The sequence below is a fragment of the Tenrec ecaudatus genome, chromosome 12 (genome assembly GCF_050624435.1).
Source record: "Tenrec ecaudatus isolate mTenEca1 chromosome 12, mTenEca1.hap1, whole genome shotgun sequence".
Lineage (NCBI taxonomy): Eukaryota > Metazoa > Chordata > Mammalia > Afrosoricida > Tenrecidae > Tenrec > Tenrec ecaudatus.
Genome location: NC_134541.1, coordinates 141,030,593 through 141,052,110, shown reverse-complemented (window position 1 = coordinate 141,052,110; position 21,518 = coordinate 141,030,593). Strand labels below are relative to the sequence as shown.

General features: G+C 60.0%; 2 protein-coding genes across 3 annotated transcripts in view; one reads left to right on the top strand and one right to left on the bottom strand.

Moving 5' to 3' along the window:
- The window catches only part of CHLSN (cholesin), a 46,368-nt gene extending 24,850 nt beyond the window's left edge, over positions 1-21,518 (bottom strand). Inside the window, exons 1-2 of one of the 2 annotated variants that reach the window (XM_075527628.1) lie at positions 21,359-21,518; positions 19,876-20,051 (exon numbers count right to left, since the gene is read on the bottom strand). In XM_075527628.1, the coding sequence (XP_075383743.1) occupies positions 19,876-20,051; positions 21,359-21,503 (321 nt within the window). In that variant the 5' untranslated portion in view covers positions 21,504-21,518. The remainder of the gene's footprint in view (positions 1-19,875; positions 20,052-21,358) is intronic. The other variant, XM_075527629.1, reaches the window with a different exon arrangement.
- On the top strand, positions 3,704-4,774 carry GPER1 (G protein-coupled estrogen receptor 1). The gene has a single exon (XM_075527671.1). It carries the CDS (start codon positions 3,704-3,706, stop codon positions 4,772-4,774), a length of 1,071 nt encoding a protein of 356 aa, XP_075383786.1.

Below are 21,518 nucleotides of genomic sequence, written 5' to 3'. Positions count from 1 at the left end.
GAACTTCTGTTCTAAAGGACATAAGTAATCCTGGTTCCAGGGAGCACCAGGAACACGTAGCTCTGAGCACAAACCTTGGAGCAGATCAACATAGAGGAGCTGCTGCCTCTCCCGGCCCCCCGCCCGTCCCCAAACAGGGACACTGTACTAAAGAGGGCACCTCATCCCTGGAGGGTTGCTTCACGCATGCGTGCACACACGCACACAAGGAGCCGCAGCATCACATGTGGGCAGGGACAGGGCAACGGCCCTCCCCACGGCTGCTGGGAGCGAGGCTCTGTGGGGTCTGACATCACTGAGCAAAGGCTGGCACACCCCCCGCCCGCTGCTGTCGGGCTGTGCCCACGTGCAGCGCCTTGCCCTCAGGGTTCTCAGGCTGTCTTCACAGGGGCAGGCTGCCAGGGCTGGCTTGCCAGGCTTGGATGGGGGGCTGGACTATGGCCCTTCCTCCCACTCCCCTGAGCCGCCATGGTGCACCAGGAAGGGAGGAGGCAAGCAGCTTTGCAGGGGGACTGAGCACAGAGCACACCCACGGGGCTGAGTCCCAGGACCCAGGCACAAGCCCCCTCACGTACACATGACAGCCAGCCGCTTCCCAGCCACCCTGACAGTGAGATGCTGCTGAGGATTTGTGGGAGGGTACGGCTCCCGGGCAGCTGATGAAGCGCCAGGGGTGACCCTGGTGTGGGTTGAATGCAGACGAGCCCCTGCCATCAGATGTTGGGATCCCTGGAGTGGGGGGCCCTCCCGGCTCACTAGTCCTGCGGTGGGGATGTAGGCACCCATAACCTGATGCTCAGTGCTAGGGCGGTGCCGGCATCCCTCCGGTCGGTCCAGCTGTCTGATGCTGAGCCTGCTCTCAGGTTGTCCGGCCATCCAGTGCCCTTAGGGGGTAGCATGTACCCCTCCCATCTTGTCTCCTTCAAGTGACTTCTCAGGGCCATAGAAAGGAAGACCCCCCTCAAGGTCCTCTCAGAGAATCCATAAAGCGAGAGGGATCTGGGTTGGGGTCCCCTGGAAATCTGTGTGAGTGTGCTGTGCCCCAAATAGGAGTCCCACAGCACTGTGACATGTTCCTGCAGCAGGTGTGGGCAGACAAGGCCTCCAGGGGCAGGCCTCACTGTGCCCCCGCTGAGGAGGGAGGGGCCTGTGAAATGTGCGGGCACCCAGACACAGAGTCTGTGAAAGCCCAGGAGCTCTGCCTCTGCCCTGCAGGCTAGCTGGAAGGCAGCGTCACACTGACCACCAGCAGGTGGGGCATGTGGGCAGGTGACTCAGCGAGAAGCTGTGGGCACAGAGGTCCCTTGTGGACTCTGCCCACCGCGGCTGAGTCCTTCTCTATGACAATCCCCGGTCAAGAGTGCTCACATCCAGACTCCTGTCCCCAGGCCCCTAGCCAAAGCCTCCATGTGAGCTTCAGCTGCAGGCGGCCACACTGTCGAGCTGTGTCCAGTGCAGTCCCTTCCTGAGGAGACCAGCGCTGCACCAGTGGCTGCAGAGAAGCCGCCAGGCTGGGGATGCCCCCAAATTGTGCTTGGCAGCCTGACTTTGCTGCTTCAGCCGGGAGAAAAGAGCCAGCAGGGAAATGGTTAATAGTGGTGGGAGGAGGCACCAGCAGGGCAGGCAGGCTGCCGAGGAGCCTGGGGAGGGGCCTGGAGCCCATAAAACCCTGGAAGGGGAGGGAGGCTGCAGACCTGCTGGACTCAGGAAGGGCAGCCCATCACACCCAGGCGACCTGCCAGGCCAGCCCCCTGCTGGGGAGCCACACACACCTGTCGCCTGGCTTGGGCACAGGTACAAGGGCCATGAGCCCGGGCTGCCAGGGACCAGCACCCTGTGGCCATGAGGCTTGAGCAGGTAAGAAGGGACATGGGGCTGAGTGTGGGTCCTGGGGAGATGGCTCAGGCAGAGGGAATGGAGGCACGACCTCCCCCCTTCCCCCGCAAGAGGAGGCACCTGCTCTGAGAGTCTTGAGCAACTGCTCATGAGGACCAGTGCAGCCGAGACAGTGCCGGGCAGTCCCCAGGCAGAGACCAGGAGGTCTGCCACAACCACGAAGCCCAACAGAGAGGCCTGCCTGGCTTGGACAGCCCTTCACAGCAGATCAGACCACAGGGGCCAGGCGGCCTCCCCAGCCTGGACAGCCCTGGGAATGGACTCGTGCCCGGCCCGTGTGGAACTGAATCTTGGATCAGAAGTGAACTTCATCAGAGCCCCGTCCTTTTGTTAGGCAGAGTGGTGCTGGTGTCCCAGAGCCCACTTGTGCCCCTGACTCATGCGGTGCAAGGGCAGACATGGCCTGAGGGCCTGTTCCCAGCCAGCCGCGCAGTCCAGCCCTTTCCCACAAGGAGCCTCGGGGCGGTGGCTGCGTAGCCACTGGCCAGCAGCCGGAACCCGCCGGGCTCCATGGGAGAGAGGCGGCTTTCTGCTCTGGGAGTTGACACCCTGGGAGACCCACAGGGCCTTTCTATCTGCCCATGAGGTCGCTGAGTCAGACTCCACTCAAGGGTGGTGAAGAGGAGTCCTTCCTAAGGCGCTTAACTGTCAGGGGCAGACAGCCTGTGCACAGCCCCACGTGAGTCTGAACACAGGGCTCAGCGCTGGGAGCCTGTGCCAGGGGGTCACCAATGGGTGCCGGTCAGCGATGCCAACTGGTGTTTGTTCCTTTCTCTCCGGCAAGTCCTGCAGTACTGGGGTCCCTGAGGGCGAGATGGGAGCACTGTTCTCGTCCTCCCGCCAGCCTGCTGGGTCTTGGGGTGTGCAGTGCTGTGGGGGGGGGTTCGGTCAGCAGGCACCCCGAGTGTCCACAGACACCGCCAGTGTCCCCTGGGGAAAGAACATTCTGGGGGCACAGCAAAACCCACAGCCCGCTGGGGACACAGCCCACTTCCTGCGCCAACCCCCCCCCAACACGCAAACATCTAGAAGGTTCCTCCACCCGACTTTCTCTGCACCACTCAGGGCCAGGACTCAGGTGTGGCTACTGGGTCCCTGGGTGAGCCATTCGGCGTGGTCAGGAGCTTGGTCCTACCCCTGCCCTACTCCGTCTGTCAGTGCTCTGGGTAGCAGAGCGGGCCCAGGGCTCCCAGCAGCAGGCTTCCCTGATGCAGGAGCTCTCCGCACCCCACTTCCAGAAACCGGGTTTTTCCTGCCCGCCTTGTCTCTCGTTCCCACAGCTGTCTGGTCGCTGTGTTTCCTCTCCAGACAGCCAGTACTTTTCCTCTGGGTCTCACACCCGCTCCTCTGCTAGGTGGCTTCCAGAAACGTCCGTCCAAGTGGTGGGCAGGCCCTCCGAGGCCCCGGGAGAGCAGAGTCTGCGCTGCACACGTGCTCCTCCTTCCATTTAGGAACCCGTCTCTGGGAGCCTCCCGCTCCCCGAGGGGACACTCATGCAGCAGTGCGCGTGGTGCTCACGGCTTGTGCTTGCTCTGCAGGCATCAGACGGCGAGGCAGCCCTGGAGGGCATCAAGAAGGGGCCAGTCGAGAGCCCTGAGGAGGCTCCAGCCGACCATCAGCAGGAGTCCCCTGCTCACAGCCCACGGCTGCCCAAGACTAGCAGCCACTGTAGCACTGCCTGCTGTTCACTGGGGCGTGCTTCTGTCCTGCTGTCCGGAATGCCTGCTGCACCCCCTCTCCTTGCCAAGATGGGTGAGCGCAGTGAGCCTTCTGACCAGGCCTGAGCGTGCCCGGCAGAGGTGTGGCCATGGAGGACTATGCGGGCACGTTACCGTCCACCACCCCCAATGGCACGCTGGCAGGGCTGGGCCCAGCGGGCAACCACACGCACGGCCTCCAAGAGCACCAGCAGTACGTGGTGGGCCTCTTCCTGTCCTGCCTGTACACCGTCTTCCTCTTCCCCATTGGCTTTGTGGGCAACATCCTGATCCTGGTGGTCAACCTCAGCTACCGCGAGAAAATGACCATCCCCGACCTGTACTTCATCAACCTGGCAGCCGCCGACCTCATCCTGGTGGCCGACTCACTCATCGAGGTCTTCAACCTGGACGAGCACTACTATGACATCAGTGTGCTCTGCACCTTCATGTCGCTCTTCCTGCAGATCAACATGTACAGCAGCATCTTCTTCCTCACCTGGATGAGCTTCGATCGCTACGTGGCCCTGGCGCGGGCCATGCGCGCCAGCCTCTTCCGCACCAAGCAGCATGCGCGCCTCAGCTGTGGCCTCATCTGGTTGGCCTCGGCCTCGGCCACGCTGGTGCCCTTCACGGCGGTGCACCTGCAGCACTCCAGGGACGCCTGCTTCTGCTTCGCCGACGTGCGCGAGGTCCAGTGGCTGGAGGTCATCCTGGGCTTCATCCTGCCGCTGGCCGTCATCGGCCTGTGCTACTCGCTCATTGCGCGTGTGCTGCTGGGCGCGCACCGGCACCGTGGACTGCGGCCCCGGCGGCAGAAGGCGCTGCGCATGATCCTGGCTGTGGTGCTGGTCTTCTTCATCTGCTGGCTGCCAGAGAACGTCTTTATCAGCGTGCACCTGCTGCAGCGCCCGCGGCCCGGGGTGTCCTACTGCAAGCAGGCCTTCCGCCATGCCTACCCGCTTACTGGCCACATCGTCAACCTGGCAGCCTTCTCCAACAGCTGCCTGAACCCCCTCATCTACAGCTTTCTCGGGGAGACCTTCCGGGACAAGCTGCGGCTGTACGTCGAGCAGAAGACCCGCACGCTGGCCCTGCACCGCTTCTGCCACGCCGCGCTCAAGGCGGTGCTGCCCGATAGCACTGAGCCGTCCGACGCCAAGCTCAGCAGCGCCGTGTGAGGCTGGTGAGAGGGGCCACCGAGGCAGTCTGCATGAGGGGCGCCTCTCAGTGGGGCATGCAGTGCTGGCCGGCCAGGGCACCAGGAGGAGGGGCCTCCAAGGGGGACCGACCAGGACCCGCCACCCCAGGGGCGCCCCGGTTTGTGTGCATGCTGAGGAGCTTAGCGATGATTAAAGTGTAGGGAGCAGCGGGCTTGCACCCTCTGTGCTCTGTCCCTCCCACTGCCCCGCCCGAGTGCTGTGCCTGGCTGTGTTAGGGACACGGTCCGTCCTCCCTCCCTCCCTGCCGAGGCTGAGCAAGGTTAGGGGCAGCAGAGGTAGCATGGGGCGTGTACTGTAGTTGAGCGGGTGTGGGGAGTAGACTGTGGCGGAAGGACCATGGAATGTGGGGCGTGGGTGCTGCAGGGTCAGAGCTGGCCCCCAACGGGGCCAGCAGAGACATTGGTGTAACTGGACACAGCTCCTGCCGGAGTAAAACCCAAGACAGTGAGGCTGCTCCCCGCCCCGGCAGTTGCTACCCACCACAGTGGGCCTAGGTCACAGGCCGGCCCCTCCTCAGCCCGTGGCACGCTGAGCGGCAGCCCCAGCACCAGAGCCTGGCCTCCCCCAGTTCCTGGCCCTCCCTGGGAGCCTGGCGTTCTGCCCCCCTACAGGTGCTGGCTGGCCCCCGTCAAGCTCTGCGTCTAGCAAGCTGTTCCACGTGCCACCCCCACCCCCACCCCGTCCTACTTTCCAGAAGTTTCTGGTGGGAGACTGGGGAGTGCGGGCTAGTTGGGTTTCTTTCTGTCACTAAATCTGAAGGGAGAGACGCTGTGGACCCTGCACAAGCTGGGGGAGGGTGGGAGGCAGGGCTGTGAGCTGTTCTGAGAAAGAACCCCCATTTCTGAGGCCTATGGGACAAGGCTGGGACTGTGGAAGCCACAGGAGCTGCCCACCCACCAGGGAGCAGCGAGCTTCCTCCTGGCAAACTCATTCATGCCTGAACTTAGCCAAGACCTGCTTTCTAAGCAAACAGCCCAGTCCACCCTGAGTATGCGGACAGATTCCCATGGGGGCTGACGTGTGACAGGGAGGGTGCAGGTGTCCACAGGGTCATCCAGGTAGCTCTGTCCGGAGGGCGTGCCCGCCCCCCTTACCCCACTAGGCTCATGGACACAGTGGCAGCTCTTTGGGCAGGGTCTCCTTGAATTCCCTCACCCCCCAGCAGGTGCCTAAACCACACATGCTGGTGAGAGGGCCCCCCATCAGTCAGGCTAGACCCCACTTGCTTGAGCATGCGCACACACACACACATACACACACAGAGCTCTGTGTGATGCCCGGGGTCTAACAGAGCCCCAACGACAGCCCCTGGAGGGCAAGCCTCTCCCACCTCTAGGCAGCCCCCACTCCGGGACCTAGCTTCCATTGAGTCACTGAGCACCTGCCCCAAGGGGAGCAGCTCTGGGTTCATGAGAGACGGTGCTCATGCACAGGGCTGGTGGGAGACAGGGAACTCAGTTCACACAGGGCCGTGAGGGGCACCAGGCGTTCCCAGTCTCCTTTGATCCTGAAGTCCACAGGCTCATGAGCAAGAAGCAGCCAGGGCAGAGCTGGGGCAGCCTGCTCCAGTGGGCCACGCTCCTCCGGCGTGGAGACTGGGGACTCCTGGCACTCCTCTGGGCAGGAGAACCAAGATAAGATCAAGGCGTCCTAATGACCTTGTTGTTTCCGTTAGCCCAGCTCTCCCCACCCTGCAGGCCACTGCATGAGCCAGGCTGTGGGGCAGTCAGAGGCCACCAGGAGCCCAAGGCTTGGAGACAAGAGTAGAACATGGGCAAGAGCACCCCACGGGGCTCCCACGGCCCAGGGAGCTGGTGAGCCGGGCGACTGCGAGGGGCTGAGTTAAACCAGAAGGGGAGGCTGAGGACAAGAAATAGCTGGTCCCACGCTGCTCCCTGGGAGCCGGCATAGGCGTCGGCAGATGTGAGGGAGCTTCCCCACATCGTCCATGGGTGGGAGACAGGACTCTCTGCTCCTATCATTCAGAGCAGGGCCCGTGGAAGGCTGTGATGAGTTGGACCGGCTCGGTGGCACTGGGTCTGGGCGTGGCCAGAGGTGTGTCACAGGGTGATGCACACAGTTCAGAGATCACCAGATCCCGGCAGTCCTGGTCAACCGTCCAGGCCAGGCCTCCTGGTCTGACTTTGGCCCAGAGTGACCCACAGCAGAAGGCGTGAAGGAGTCACTTCACTGCTTCTGGGCAGCCCCACATCTGCACACTTGCAGAGGGTGGCTGAACCCCTACCTCCCTCACTGAGGACACCATGTTGGGGCGGGGGACATGAACCTTCCAGATGGGGGTCTGGGACTGGGGAGCCAAATGGTTAGCTGAGGACCAGAGCCAGGCATGCCCAAGGGCACCTGCCCACTCTGGGTTCTAGCTGCCAGGCAACCCTCCACTCAAGCAGCACAACTCTGCCTATTCATACACATGCCACACACGTGTACACACATGCCAGGATCATACATACACACATGCCCACTCAGGTGACGCACACACACATCCACATGCATATGCCCACATCACACATGTATACATGCACACACATGCCCACTCACACACACACCATATCCACATCTCCACTCACACTTGAGCATACCATGTCCATTTACACAGGTACATGTCTATGCTCACATGCACACTCATACGCCCCCGGTTTCCAGAAGCAGTGATACCAAGCGCCAGGTGGGTGGGCTCCCAGGCAGTGGCAGTGGCAGCACACGGACACAAGGGGCAAACGCGAGGGTCGGCCGTGCAGGGGACAGAAACCTTCCAAGATGGACTAGGTGATGGGCTAGCGAGGCCTCCCGCCCCACGGCACGGGTCCCTTCAGAGAGCAGTTCCGCGCCCTCTGCTTGGCCAGCGTCACCGCGTTCTCTGCACTGACTTCCGAAGCCCCACGAGGGGCCGCTGTAGGACGGCAGTGCTGCCCGCTGCCCGCGAGGCCCACCTGACCTCACGGCTGTTCCCACTGACCCCAGGACCCCCCGCTCACAGTCAGTATGCCTCGTGACAGACCCTGGACTCAGCGACACAGGGTCCCCCGCCTCCCCGGCTACTGTCATGTGTATATTTGGGCAAAAGAGAGGTCCTCCCCAGTTAGCAGGCGTGTCCTCCTGAGAGGAAACAAGTAGGCCACTGGTGTGTCTGTCGCTACAGGGACCAGCTGAGCAGCCAGTCCAAACTGGACCTTGTTTGTGCGCTCCCAGCGGGGGGCGGCCGGTGCCTGGGAAAGACGCCTTCAAAGCAGCTCTGTTTTTCCAGCTGGGGCCGCTCTGCCTGGGAAACTGCGGGCCATAGCCAGATCACAGTGACCAGACGCCACAGCATGCCACTGGGGCTGCCCACCAGGCAGGGTCTGGCCTCCACACTGGACAAGCCTTGGCAGGGGTGGTGCGAGCAGCCAGGGGACGATGCGTCTAAGGCCAGACAGCCAGGGACTCAGGGGGACTTGGAGAACCAGGGTCAGCGTGTCGGCATCACTCCGTAAATCACCGTGGGGGAGCTGTCTGGGAAACTGACAGGTGTGCTTAAAGGGTATCAACAGCTGCCCCTCTCCCGAGCTCCCACCATGGGTCTGAGTTACTCTGAGAAAGAGACCAAACCAGCATTGCTTTGAAAATCAAAACCAAGAATGGAATCCGCAGCCACCCTCTCTGCTCAGGTCCAGGCTGAAAGGTGGAGGGAGCCCCGAGGAGGAGAGAAGGGGCCACGGAAGGCGGCGGGCAGGAGGTTTTCCTTTTTACTACTCGGAGCTGTTTCTCAGGCATGAGTCTGAAGCAGAGCTTTCCAGGCGCACTGGGGGTGTCAGCCATTGGGGACAGCCTCGCCAACTGCAGGGCTCCATCCTCCCCATGCTCCAGGGGTCAGGGCCAGCACCCCACAGCCCCCTCGGGGCCAGATGCACAGGTCAACCTGGAGGTGGCCACTGGTCTGGAGAACTTGGTGTTCTCTCCCCTAGATCAAGCGCATGTGACCCTAACGTGGTGGTGCCCCCTGAATCTAATTCTTCCTTCAGCTACGTCTATCCCGCTGGTCACCGTGTCTGCTCAGCTGTGCATTGCCATGGCTGTATTTTCACTTGTCTTGTTTCAGCATAAGGACTTTGCTTGGAGGGGCGAGTCTTCCCTTGAACACTCCCAGAACCTAGGCTTTGAGACGAGCTACCACTCTGTCCCGGCGTCTGCTATGTTTGCCCCTGCTGCAGCAGACAGAGCTGCCGCTGCTGGACCATCTTCAGGGGAACATGGTGCTTGGGAATCCTCCTCTGCAGGAGTCCGTGACCTTCCTGCTCCCGACACGTCTGTGTGTCTGTGCGTTGCCCGTCTGGACCTGGCACGCGCAGTCTGTGGCCTCAGGAGTTCCAATTCTGTGAAAGGCTCATGTTCTGCCAACCCCAGCTTCCCGGCAATGTCACTGAGCCAGTCCCTCCTGAGGACGGTGGCTCTTGGCTTTAGGCAAGAGCTCGGCCACACAAATGAGGTGTCTATGGTCATCTCTCGTGGTCAGCGGCTGTCGGGACACCAACCCCTGGGCTGTGTCCACCTACTGTGTGTGGCCTTCTCGCTTATTCCACACTTCTTGCTTTTGAGCCTTCCAGGCACCTTCCATGGGTGAAGCAGGAGGAAGTATTCCCAGGTCAAGCAGCCCACTGCTCTAGAAAGAAGGTTCGCATGTGTATGGTACTCCGTTTCTTGATGAGCACGTGTCTGTCACTTTAAAATGCTGTAATCCAATCCGATTAAATTAAAAATTGTTCTTCAAGTTGAAAACAATGAGCCAGAAGGTCACTTGGCACTACCCCAAGGTCTCCTTGGTCTCTGTGTGGCCCACACTGGTCTGCACCTCACTTCGCCCCCTCTCTGTCCCAGAGTTGCGGTCGCCCTGGGAGGGGCTGAGAAAGCCTCACAGACTGATGGCAGAGCCCACAGCCCACACCGATTCCCACAGAGGGGGGCACACACACCCCTGCTCCCCTCACCTAAGGGAACTAGTTACACCATGTATCCACAAACGCCCAGAGCACAGGGAGCTATCCATGCCAACGGAAAGTCCACTCAAGCCTGCAGCAACCCCAGGTGCCGATGCGTGTCCTCAGCTACCGGCTCTACAGGAGCAGACTGCTGGTTGTGCTGGGTGGGCTCTGGGCAGCCTCCCTCTGAAGAATGGCCGTGGGCTGGCCGCGGGCTCCAAAATTAGTGCATGGCCACTGAGGGCTCAGGGCTGGGGGCACCTGAAAGCCCGGCTGCACCTGAGCCCTCCACCAATGGTGGGGTCCTGTCTGAGGGGGCGCGAGACTGGCCATCCCTCACCATCCCTGGAGTCCCACTGAACTCCCTGGGAGACATGGGATATCCCCAGTGTCCATCTCATATCATGTCCCCACACCTGCCTAAACTGACCAGAGGGGCCCAGAGCAAGGGCGGGGCCTCTGTGCAGAACCTGGAGTTGCTGGGGGCAAGCACCTGAGGGTGAGGCTTGGGCGGGGCATGGCCATGGCCCAGTAAAGAGCACCACGCAAGTGTGAACGATGAAGGCCTCTCATGTGCAAAGCACTTTCAATCTGGCAAGGGCGTGACCACGGTCCTGATGTTGGGAGTAGCCAGGGCGTCGTCTCAGACAGCAACGTGCCACTGGCTGGCCGCTGGCCTGCTGGGGTCCCTTCTCACACGGGACTCATGTGCTGCCTCAACAGGCCCTGCTGGAATCCACGAGGTTCCCGTCGGCTGATCCTCAGGAGTGATCTCCAGGCCTTTCTTCCTCTCCTAAGTCTGGAAGCTTCGCTGAAACCTGCTGGCCTGGGTGGCCCTGCTGACATTTGAAGGGGCATTGGCAAGGGACCAGGTCTTCAGGGGCAGAGATCCAGCTTGCGGCACCAGTGAGAAGGTGCCCGTGCAGGGGAGAGCGCACTCACGCCAGTGCTCAGCAGCTGCAAGGGCTCTCCAAACCCAACCCAGCTCTCCTGCGGTGAGCACCTTCCAGAAGATGAGGACACTGGGAAGAGTAGCAAAAAGCTGGGGGAGAATTGGAGAACCCTGAACAGGAAGATGGACAAATGACCATTAAGGCCCTGTCAGGGGAGATGGGAGACCCTCTGGAAGCGGCCTCAGACTCCCCGACATCTCCAGGCCCGAGAGGATGGTGTGGGTCTTCCCTGGGCAGGAGGAGCAAGATTCACCAGCACTGAGCCATGGGGCATCCACGGGCAGCGAGCTCTGCAGCCCTTACTTCTGGGGGAAGCACCTGCCCCTCAACACCCAGGGCCCGCTGTGGCTGTGCATGCGCCCACACGGATCACGACCATCTGAAACTGCAGAGAGGCAACATCGTTCAGACCATGTAAAAACCGCCTGTGGGCATGTGGCGGGATCTGCGTGATGGCTGCCAGGCTCCTTTGCGTTCCTCTGCCCGAGGAAAGTGAACCCCGCCCGGGCTGAGCAGCCTCAGAGCAAAGGCAGGAGGCCGAGGCCGAGAACCCCACGTTCTGCCAGAGTACACCACCCAGGATCCGGCTCAGGGAAAGAGGGTCTGGGGGAGGTAGCTCTGCTGGGGGAGGTATAAGTGGCCCCAAGGCAGCCTGTCCTCTGGGGGACCTCAACGGGCTGCGGAGACACACATCAACCAGCTGAACATCATGGCTTCATGGCCAAAGGGCTCATGCGGCTACACTGCTAAAGGACCACAGCACGGGCAACGAGGAGGTAGCAGGCAGAAGGGGGCACCAGTGGCACACAGTCCACACCTGGGCTGGACATCCCTCGGGCCTCCGGCTGCTGTGAGCTTTGGGGCAGGGCCCCACTGTGGACCTTGACAGCACCATGCAGTGATGTCACAAGTGGGCTTTCCTGTGCAGCCCAGGAACCATTGGGGTGGACTGAGGCGTGCAGGACTCTCTGGCCACCAAATAAAATTACCCCTTCCCCTTCCCTCCACTCGCACTGTGAAATCAGCTCAGCCCTGGGACAGTGCCTGCCTATCTTCCCAGTGCTGGGCCCCTCAGGCCAGACCCCCTCTGCCCACCCCCAGCCTGAAGGCAGGTGTTCAGTGGAACGGCCCCTCAGGGCCCGGACTCTGGACACTCGGTGGGACTTAGGAGCACAGAGAGCATGAAGCTTGCCTCAGTGGATCCAAAGGTTTCGACATGCCTGGAGTGCTTGACGAGGAGGCCGAGGATCTTGTTGGGGACCCTTGGACTCCAGGACCAAGTCTTGCCCGGATACCCAGAGTATCCCTGCCCCACAGTGCCCACTGCATCTAGGATTGCCTGCTTCCAGGGACCTTGACTGAAGCTTGCTTTGGGAAAAGGGTGGCGTATAAATAAACATAAGGCGAGCGTGGGGGCTGGAAGGAGACCGCTTAGTAGCAGTAAAGTACATCCCAACCCACTGGGATCCAGGGGCCTCTCTGAGTGACCTACAGGACATAGTACAATGGCCCCCGAGGAGTGGCTGGTGGGTGCCAACAGCTGACTTTGGGGGTTGCCACCGAGGGTGTTCAGGTAGAACTAAAACAAAAGACACAGGCAGCCTGGGAGGGGCGGCCAGACTGGTTTCTATCTCAACATGTGATTCCCAAGGGGCAGCACTGACTGGTCCACATGGGTGAGACAGCCACCCAGGCGTCGGGCACCACTGCTTTCTCTCCTCATGCTGGGAGACCCCCCACACAGCACAGGCCCCCACCTGGGGAAATGCCCAAGGAGCCCCAGCAGGGGGGCTGCTGGAGCCCCCAGTCCAGTCAGAAGTGCAAAGCCACCAGGTGCTCTCAGGAAAAAGCTGTGGCCGAGGTCCATTTGTGAAGACTGATGGCCTCGGGGCCTCCACACTGCCCCACAGGGCTGCCCCGGGATCTGTCTGGCCTGGGAGTGGGCTCCCGGCAGAGGGAGGGGAACAGCTCTGAGAGGCCCCGCCCACCCAGGGGGCAGGGCCGGGGAGGCTGGTTTTGCTCCTGCAATTTTCTGTCATGTCTAATGTTTTTTGCATTGATCATGCGTTACCCAGGACAGATCATCACGCCGGTTTTAAAATCGCATTTGCTGAGTGATTTTCTGTCTGCCCCCCCGGAGGCAGGCCCAGATGCCTTCCTGACTGACCAGAGCCGCAGGCATTGACCCAGCTAGGGGGTACATAGTGGGTGGGGTTGGGGGGGGAGTGGATCCTGTTTCACTGGGCCCTGATCCCAGTATCAGATCTGCACAGCCCCAGGGAAACCAGGTGCCCAGCTCCATCTGGGTCTGGGCAGCAGGCTCTCCCAGAGCTGCGCTCTGAGCTGAGTATGCTCGTGATGGGGGCGGGGACAGCTGCTGAGTCCAGCACATAGACAGGACACCCTAGCCAGCATGCAGCGCCCAGCCCAGCCAGGAGATCCTCCGGGGCCTGGAGGCCTAGCTGCTCAAGTAGGAAGGCTAGGGGTCTACACGCCCCTTTCTCAGGGTGCCTGCCCATGGCGGCCAGCAGGTACAGGATGAGGATGGTCACTTGGGATGGCATCTGGAAGACTCTTATTACAGGGACAGCATTGAGTACGCGAGCAGAACAGCAAGCCCACTCCAGGCGTTCACTCGTTCACAGACAACTCACCCCAGGGCCCTGCACAGAGGGGCACTGAGGGCCTTCAGTGCGGCATCTGATTGTAGTGGTGGCTCCACAAGGCTCCACGTTTGATACCACCATAGGGGTGTACACACAGACACACTCACGCCCACCCACCATGTGCACACAGCATACCATACATGAGCACACGCACACTATACACATGTACACACTCACACCTGCCTACCATGTGAACACAGCATCCATGAACATATATGCACATCACATACCACAGACACACACACCATGAACTTTCACACACTCATACCCACTTACCGTGTACACACAATACATACATACATATTCCATACACATACACATATGCACACTACACACCATTCACATATACCATACACATATACACATTCACACCTACCCGTCATGCATCCATGACACACACGATACATGTGCACACCTGCACACTATTCACCATTCACACATGTGTGCATACATGTAAACGCCTTACATGCACTCACCCCCCTCCTACACACATACGTGCACACACACTATACATGCCAACATGCATACACACAATACATACCCCACAACTACACACACATGAACTCACACCACGCACCCCAATGCACACACATGTATGTGCACATATTATACCCCCCCGACACACACACAAGTATGAGTAAACTAGTGAACTCGAAATATATTCTGTGGGTCGTATAGGTGCAACTCGCTGGTTTTGATTAGACAAGCTATTTACCTCTGGAAAAACGGGATGGTGGGCATGTAGGGCCTCCCTAAACACTTTACAAAGTCCTGCCCACCTCCCGTTAAGTACAAATAAACGCTGTAGCAAGAGCCCACTAAGGAGACCAGCCGCCCTCTTTGCCCCCGACAGGTTCTGGTGCGCCCCGCCCGGGAGGGGGGAGAGGCTGTCTCTTCCAAGCAGGCAGAGAGCCCCAAAGTGTTGGGCGGACATCCCGGATCTCACTATGAGCAGTGATAGCATCGGTGCAGGACGACAGGCGGGGCGCAAACGCCAACGGTAATGGACCACGGGATTTGAAACGAAAAACAAAATTTACATCTGCACCCCAAGAGCAAATATCCAAACAAGCACCTTACACAACACACACGGTATGTACATGATGACAAGGGACAGAAACCAAACAGAGAGGGTCCCCACACTCCCTCCTGGGCAAGAAGTCAGCGGCGGGGCTGCTGTGTAGATCAATCCAGCCCCACCCGAGAGGGCCCTGAGTTGAGGGCACTGTGGAGTGGACACAAGAAGGTGAGGCCACATTGCGGAGGAAGGATGCGGGTGGCTGACCTGCCCCCACACGGTGCTGGGGCTTCCCTGGGCGCAGCAGCATGTGGACAGGCCCACAGTGTGCCGAGACCGACTCATCCACCGACCGATGGCCAGACTGACTGGGCTGTGATGCTGAGACAAGTGAACACGTGTGCCCATGCGTGTCTGCCATCAGCGGAGGCTGCAGACAAGTAGGAGTCATGGGCCAGTCTCTGTGTGCGCTGAGTGCCCTAAGATAAAGGTCCAATCCAAACAGTGGTTTCCAAGGGGCCGACCGGGCCAGCCAAGGAAATGCCAGTGACTGTGTGCTGGGACGCCAGGGCCGAGGGCTGTCCTAGCCGCTGTCTCACAGGGCACAGGCCACTCACACTCGCAGGGGCCTTGCTATGAGGACGTGGTAAGCAAGTGGAAACGTGTACTGGTGAGGAAGAGGTCAGGGAGGTTTCCCCGAGCAAGTGGGTCATTAGGAAGGCATACCTGCCCACTTGCTGGGGTGGCCAGGGTCTCTCCTGGAGGTATCCTTGGGAGACCAGGCCCCACTCACCCTAGTCCTGGTCTTGCCCAGACCCCACAGACATGGACAAGCAGCACCGTCTGAGTGCCCTGAAGATGCCCAGTCTGTCGCCTGGACGCAGGCAGCCTGATGAGGGTGAGCGGGGAAGCGGGCGGTGGGCACACTGAGGGACGGGTGCAGCATGTGGCATTTTGTTCAGTGTGTTCTCCCCGGTTTTGTGGCAATGCTTTCTGACTTACTCTCAGATGTAAAACTGGGGGCTTCAACATGTGTGTGGACACCTCCCACGACCTCATCATTCCATTTCCCACAGGCTTTTTAAAAAGAACTACTGGTCACTGCAGTTAGGTGGGGTTTGCATTTCAGACCATCAGTGTTGCATTCACCCCACCCCCACTCCCCGTAGTTTACCCTTCTCCCCACCTAAGGCTCTGAGGCCATACACAGAGAAAAAGTCTGGGTCGGCGCTTCCACAAACACGCTCACAATGGACTCAGAGCCTAAACTCTCATGGCTGGCGGACACTGCTGGAGGCAGCCTGCGCTGGGTGGCCTGGGGCCTGGCTTTTGGACGCACTGGAAGTGCAGTCTGCTGAGGGAAAAATGGGAGGCCATCTGGAGATTGTCAGGAGAGTGAAATGACAGCCCAGGTGGAGGGAAATCTTTGCAAAGAAGGTTAGGGACATTCATGAAGATAAACTGTAACAATGTAGCCGCTTGGCCCAGGGCCGCAGATGCCCTAACAGCAGGGAGGGTGTGATGCAGTGGTCGATTGATTTCCTGCTTAACTGTTCCGTGGTCCTAAACCGGCTCCAGAGAGCAGTCATGACCAAAGAGAACAAAAGGCGAGGGCCATCAGTCTGGCGGGCCATGGGGCCCCCGCAGCTGCGGTCCAACCTGCGGGCCTAGCACCTGTCCCACTGGGGGGACCCACACCATCCCCAGGTTCAGGGGGATACCTATGAGAGAAGGACTATGACTACTTGGGGTCTCTTAGGCACCACCTTCCCTCCTCGTGGACCTGTGAGGGGTCAAATTCAGAAGCCCTAGGGGGCAGTTCTACTCTGTCCACTGTCTCTCGAGCACCCTACTGGGCTGCCAGGGGCCACCTCCAACATAAGGGGACGGATGCCTGAGAGCCTCCAGACAGGGGGTTTTGGCACCTGGACAGTCTTTCAGAAAACGTGGAGCAAAACTCAAAATTACAAAAAGACCAGCCTTCAAGCTGGACCCCAATCTCAGCCAACAGCAAACAGGCCTATCCAATGACCTGGTCTGGGGCATTCTGGGTTACATCTCAGGCTGCTGACTACAAGATCAGCAGGTCAAGCCCACCAGTGGCTCTGAGGGTCAAAGATGAGGCTGTCTGCTCCTGTAAAGAGTCATAGCTTCTGCAGCCCCAGGGAGCAGCCCCCTCTGTCCACAGGGTCCCTGCAAATTGGAACGGGCACAAAGGCAGTGGGGGGGGGGTGAGCAGAAATGCCAGGGAGCAGCCACTCCTCAGGACCACCAGTCACATGGATTAGAAGGGCAGCCTGTGCTCAAGGACCAGGCTCAGCAAGAAGGTGGGGGCGGGGGGACAATGCCAGAGGATGAGAGGAGGGCCTTGGCAGCACAGGTTGCTGCTATCAGGGTGACAGACTGATCTGCTCTGTAAACTCACTCACAAGAAAACGTTCTTAAAAGAACGACACCAGCAAGAAACGCTGCATCACAGAACAAGTCCCACGGCACCAGCTGATGCCGTGGACCTGCCCTGTCCCCAGAGCTGGAGCCTCCCTGAAGACTCGCAGGAGAACGGCAAGACATCACAGCGCTCTCACGGAGTTCAAAGCCCGATCCCAGACCCAACAACTAGGAAAACGGCTGACCAAGATAAATTAAAACACGTTTAAAAACTAAAGTCTTAGCCAGTATTGACAAAGAATATTATCCAGCTGTGAAAAGGCTCCGGCTACTGTGGGAAAGAGTGCAAAAGTTCTTGAAGAGGAGGTTAAACAGGCCCCTAAGAAGGTCCACTCCTGGGCTCGGCCCAAGATGCTTACACAGACACGTAATATTTCATCCACAGTCACTAAGAGGAGCACACAGCCCAGCGCCCGGCACCCATCACAGAAGAGGTACACCCGCGGTCCCTGCGCACCAAGGAGCTCTGCTCACGCACAGATGGATGCGGAGCCTGGTACTTGGATGGACTGTGCAGCAGGGAGAGCCATGAAAGGGCACGTTGACATCCAGTGTCCAGGACAGACAAACGCAGGGAGCCCAGTTCTGGGTGGTGACCAGGGGCTGCAAAGAGGAGGGTGGGGTGGGAGTTACTGTTGGGGGGCCCTGAGGCGCTCTGGAAAGAGAGTGGTGGAGTGGCACAATGTGGTGAGGGAACGGGGTCTCAGAACGTCACACTTCAGATAGGTGGAACGCTCACCTTCTTGGCACATGTTACCACCACGAACGTGGCATTCAGGAAGAGGGAGCGAAGCTCCGTCTAACCCAGCAAGCAGCACAACGCGGTGGGGGAGAAGCTTTCCGGCAGCGGGACGCCAGAGCATGAAGGAGCCAGGCATGGTGATGTTAGCGAACAGTCCCCTCGAGGGGCAGAGGTAAACCTGCCAATCAAGCCCCAGCCTGATGACACCTCAGTGATGTCACGAGCCTTTTGCATAAGAGCAAGGTGAACAGAGATGATCTCTCTTTGCCCCTTTGCCTTCCTCCTCACCAGGACTCTTTCTACCTCCAGGGTGGCCCCACGTGGGGCGCCCGACCCCTGCAGCTTCCAGAGCCTGCAGTGTTTACATTGACCTTGGAGGTCAGGGTGCTGGACCGGCCTGTGATCTCCCTGTATGCGGCTCCGTGAGTCTGAAGAGGGACTTGGGGGCTATTATCAGACCAATGAACTTGATTAGACTGTGCTGAGTAACTTCTCAATGTTCTTATATACAGATGTCACTGGGTTTGCTTCTCTGGTCAGCGCAGTCTAACACAGACCCCTTACCTCACACCATACATAAAGTCAACTCAAAACAGACCTAGATTTAAGGACAGGAAGTAGAATGTGTTTGACATAAAACAAAGGCATAAATCTTTGTGAGACCTTCAATTAGGCAATGGTGTCTGAAACAGGAAAAAACTACAAGAGAAGAAAGTTTATCCATTTCTTAGAAACACAGACACATACTAATCACATACTAATCACACCCCCACCCCCAAGTCCTACGCCAGTAGTCCACCCAGGGAAAGGCAAACACAGAACGGCTGGCACACAGAGACTCCTGGGTATAAGTGACCACCCACATCCGGAAACCAGCCTAGTACCCACGTTGGCCAGCCTCCACTCTCCCATTAGCTTGCCGTGGCTTCCGAGAAACCGAAAAACCGCGTGCTTCTGGGGTCTCGCAGCCTCATAAAGGGCTGGAGTCTGTGATACCTAGCCCACCCCAGCACTTCTCTAGGTTTGAAACCCAGAGGGCTAAAAAAGCAAGGACTGGGCGCTCCCAGAGCTCAGAGCACAAAGACAATGGGGCATTCTGGTCAGAACAACAATCCTAGCTCCCCAGGGAGCTGTCATCCGGACCAGCAGCCCCTCACCGACATTCCAGCTGCATGAAGCAGTCTGGCCTGAGAGCTGACGGGGCAGCTTCCCCAGACGGCCATTTCAGGGAAGCCGCTCCCCCGCTCCTCTTCCCCGAGAGCTGAGGCACCAGTGGAAGGAGGCAGATCAGTGCTTCCCACCAGCCCCCCACCCCGGCGGGAAACCCCCAGGCTGAGACAAGGAGCCCTGCACAGCACCTAAGAGCAGGCTACCTTCCACTCCAAAGCATGGCAGCACCTCTTTTCAAGAATGTGCTCGCTAGCCCATCTTTAAACTGGCTCGACCTCTCCCAAGGGACGCGGTGGAGCTTTGCGGGCAGTGGCTGGCAGCCACCACAGCAGGTTCCTCTAAGAACTGTCCACACTGATCAAAGGATGCCTGGGGCTGGGGCGGCACAGCAGGTTAAGCGTTGGGCTGGCTGTTTGAAAGCCAGCACCCGCTGCCCCTCTCCATGGCCACCCGCCCCAAGGGAGGAAGGACATGAATTCATAGGCTCTGACCACAGGGTCCCCTTGAGACTTCCGGAAGGACTTGGTGGTGGTGGGCATGTTTTCACTGTGGGCAACAGGGACGCAGCCCCTCAAAAGCTGGACAGGTACCTGGCGGGGGGTTGGGGGGTGGAAGCAGGCGAACACGCCAAGTCTTCAACAGAAAGGATGAGAACAGCGCTGGGCAAGAGGACGGGGCAGGGGCGATGTGCCCTCCTGGGAACCCCACACCCCTCCCACACCCCTGCAAGGCCTAGAGCTAAGACCCAGGCTGAGCGGCCAGGCCCAGAGCCAGCACACTGATGCCCCCTCCTGGCCACCTGCTGCTCTGCACCCCCATAGCTGCTTCTGAGGCTCACTTGGGGAGCTTGATTTTCGCCCCCTATCACATACATATGCCAACCCAGATATGCCCACGTGTCTCCCATATGCCTGAGCCTCTCCGATACACCTGGACTTCCCCTGACACTGTCCTGCTCAGAAAGCCTCAGGGGAACAGGCCCCAGCACCCCCAGCCACAACTGCTCCCAGCTCGTGGGCAAGGCAGGCCCAGGAGGAGGGTGAAGGGCAGCCTGGCCCCAGAGCAGAGCATCCGGCGGCTTAACCTTACCTCTGGGGGCAGCTCCTTCCTATCTGGCGCAGTGGTGGCAGCAGCGGCTCCCAGTGTTGCGTCGGGGGTTCCCGGAAGGTCGATCAGGGACTCTTTGGAAGAAGCCTTCTTCCGTTTCTTGCTCTTTTTCTCCGGAGCCTCAGGAATGTTTCTCTTCTGCTTCTGGGCCATCCTGCCTGCAGCAGAGAAGGCATGCCGCTGACACAGAGGGCGTGAGCGGCTCATCGCCCTCAGGCCCAGGGACACGGCACAGTGCCCAGAAGGCCTCCTGGACGGCAGCTATGGCTGGGCCTCTCACCCCAGGAGTCACCCCAGCCCAAACCCAGACGGGAAGTCAGTCCTGACTCGATCCCTGCACTGCAGCATCTTTACAGACGTCGGCTGCCTTGCCTGCCCTCTACGGGGCAGCTGGTGGGTCCAAACGGCTGGCCTTCGGGTTGGCAGGTGAGTGCTTTAGCCTCTGCATCACCTGGAGCTTCCAAAGGTCTGAGGCTATTTAAGATTTTTAAACAGCATGGAGCCCCACCTCCTATCACGAGAGACATACCAGAGCATCTCAGAAAACTCGACCCCCCTTCTTGCCCCTCCCGCAACAGTCAGCAGGGAGGTCTGGCTCACAGGTCAGGGCCCAGCCCTGTGGGATAGTGACTGAGGGGCACAGGAAGGGACACAGCAGCACTTGCCCCTAGAGAACGCAGGGATCCTTTCCCGGCCCTACCCCGGACAGGGCCTGCCTCCCTTCTGCAGAGCTCAGCGCTCCTCTGTCCTCCGAGCTCCAACGTACTCAGTGGCTTGGGGTTTGGCAGCTTGATAGCTCCAGCAGCACACAGCATGCTGCCAGCCCGCAGCCCCCTCCCGGGACATCAGCTGTTACCACCCCCTCCTTCTTATCGCCACACGGAACCCCTTCCTCCTGGTCCTCTCCCCCCACTCTCTGTCACGGGACAGACACGTGTCTCTCTCTGTCACTGGGGCAGACACGTGTCTCCTTCGTGCTGACTCGTGGGAGTTAAGCAGGGAGGGGCTTGAAGAGGATAAATGGATGGAGTGGATGGATGCGGGACTAGAGGAAGTGGGGAGAGGAGGTGGAGGGAGGCAGGAGAGCAGGGAGGTGGGGAAGGAGGACGTAAAGTCGGGGGGCCAGAGCGAGGGAAGCCGGGCTTCAGCGTCGGCCTGGAACCGCGCTGCTTCCAGCTCCGGGCGCAGGGCTGGAGGCCGAGGCCACCGCCCGTGGCACCGAGGGGACTTCTTGCCCGGGCCAGGCGAGGGCCGGAGCAAGGCAGGTGCGGGGGAGACAGGTGTCTGCGAGCTGCGCGAGCCCAGGGGTCACCCCGGCCCAGGCCGCCTACCCTCGCGCGCACCCACGTGGGCCGGCGGTGCCGGAGGGCGGCCCGCCCGGGACTCCGACACGCCCTGTGTCCATCCCGCTTGTACCTTGTCGCCGCCGCCGCCGCCCCGCGACCCCGGACCCCGCCCCAACTACCTGTCCAGAACCTGGTGGCAGCCGATGCCCGGCTTCCGCCAGCGCTGAGCAGTTCAGGGCGAGGAGTCCCGCCCTCGGGACCCCGGCACCGCCCATTGGATAGCGACCACGTCCTTCTACCATGCTGGCCAATGGCAAGTGGCATCTGGGAAAAGGCGGT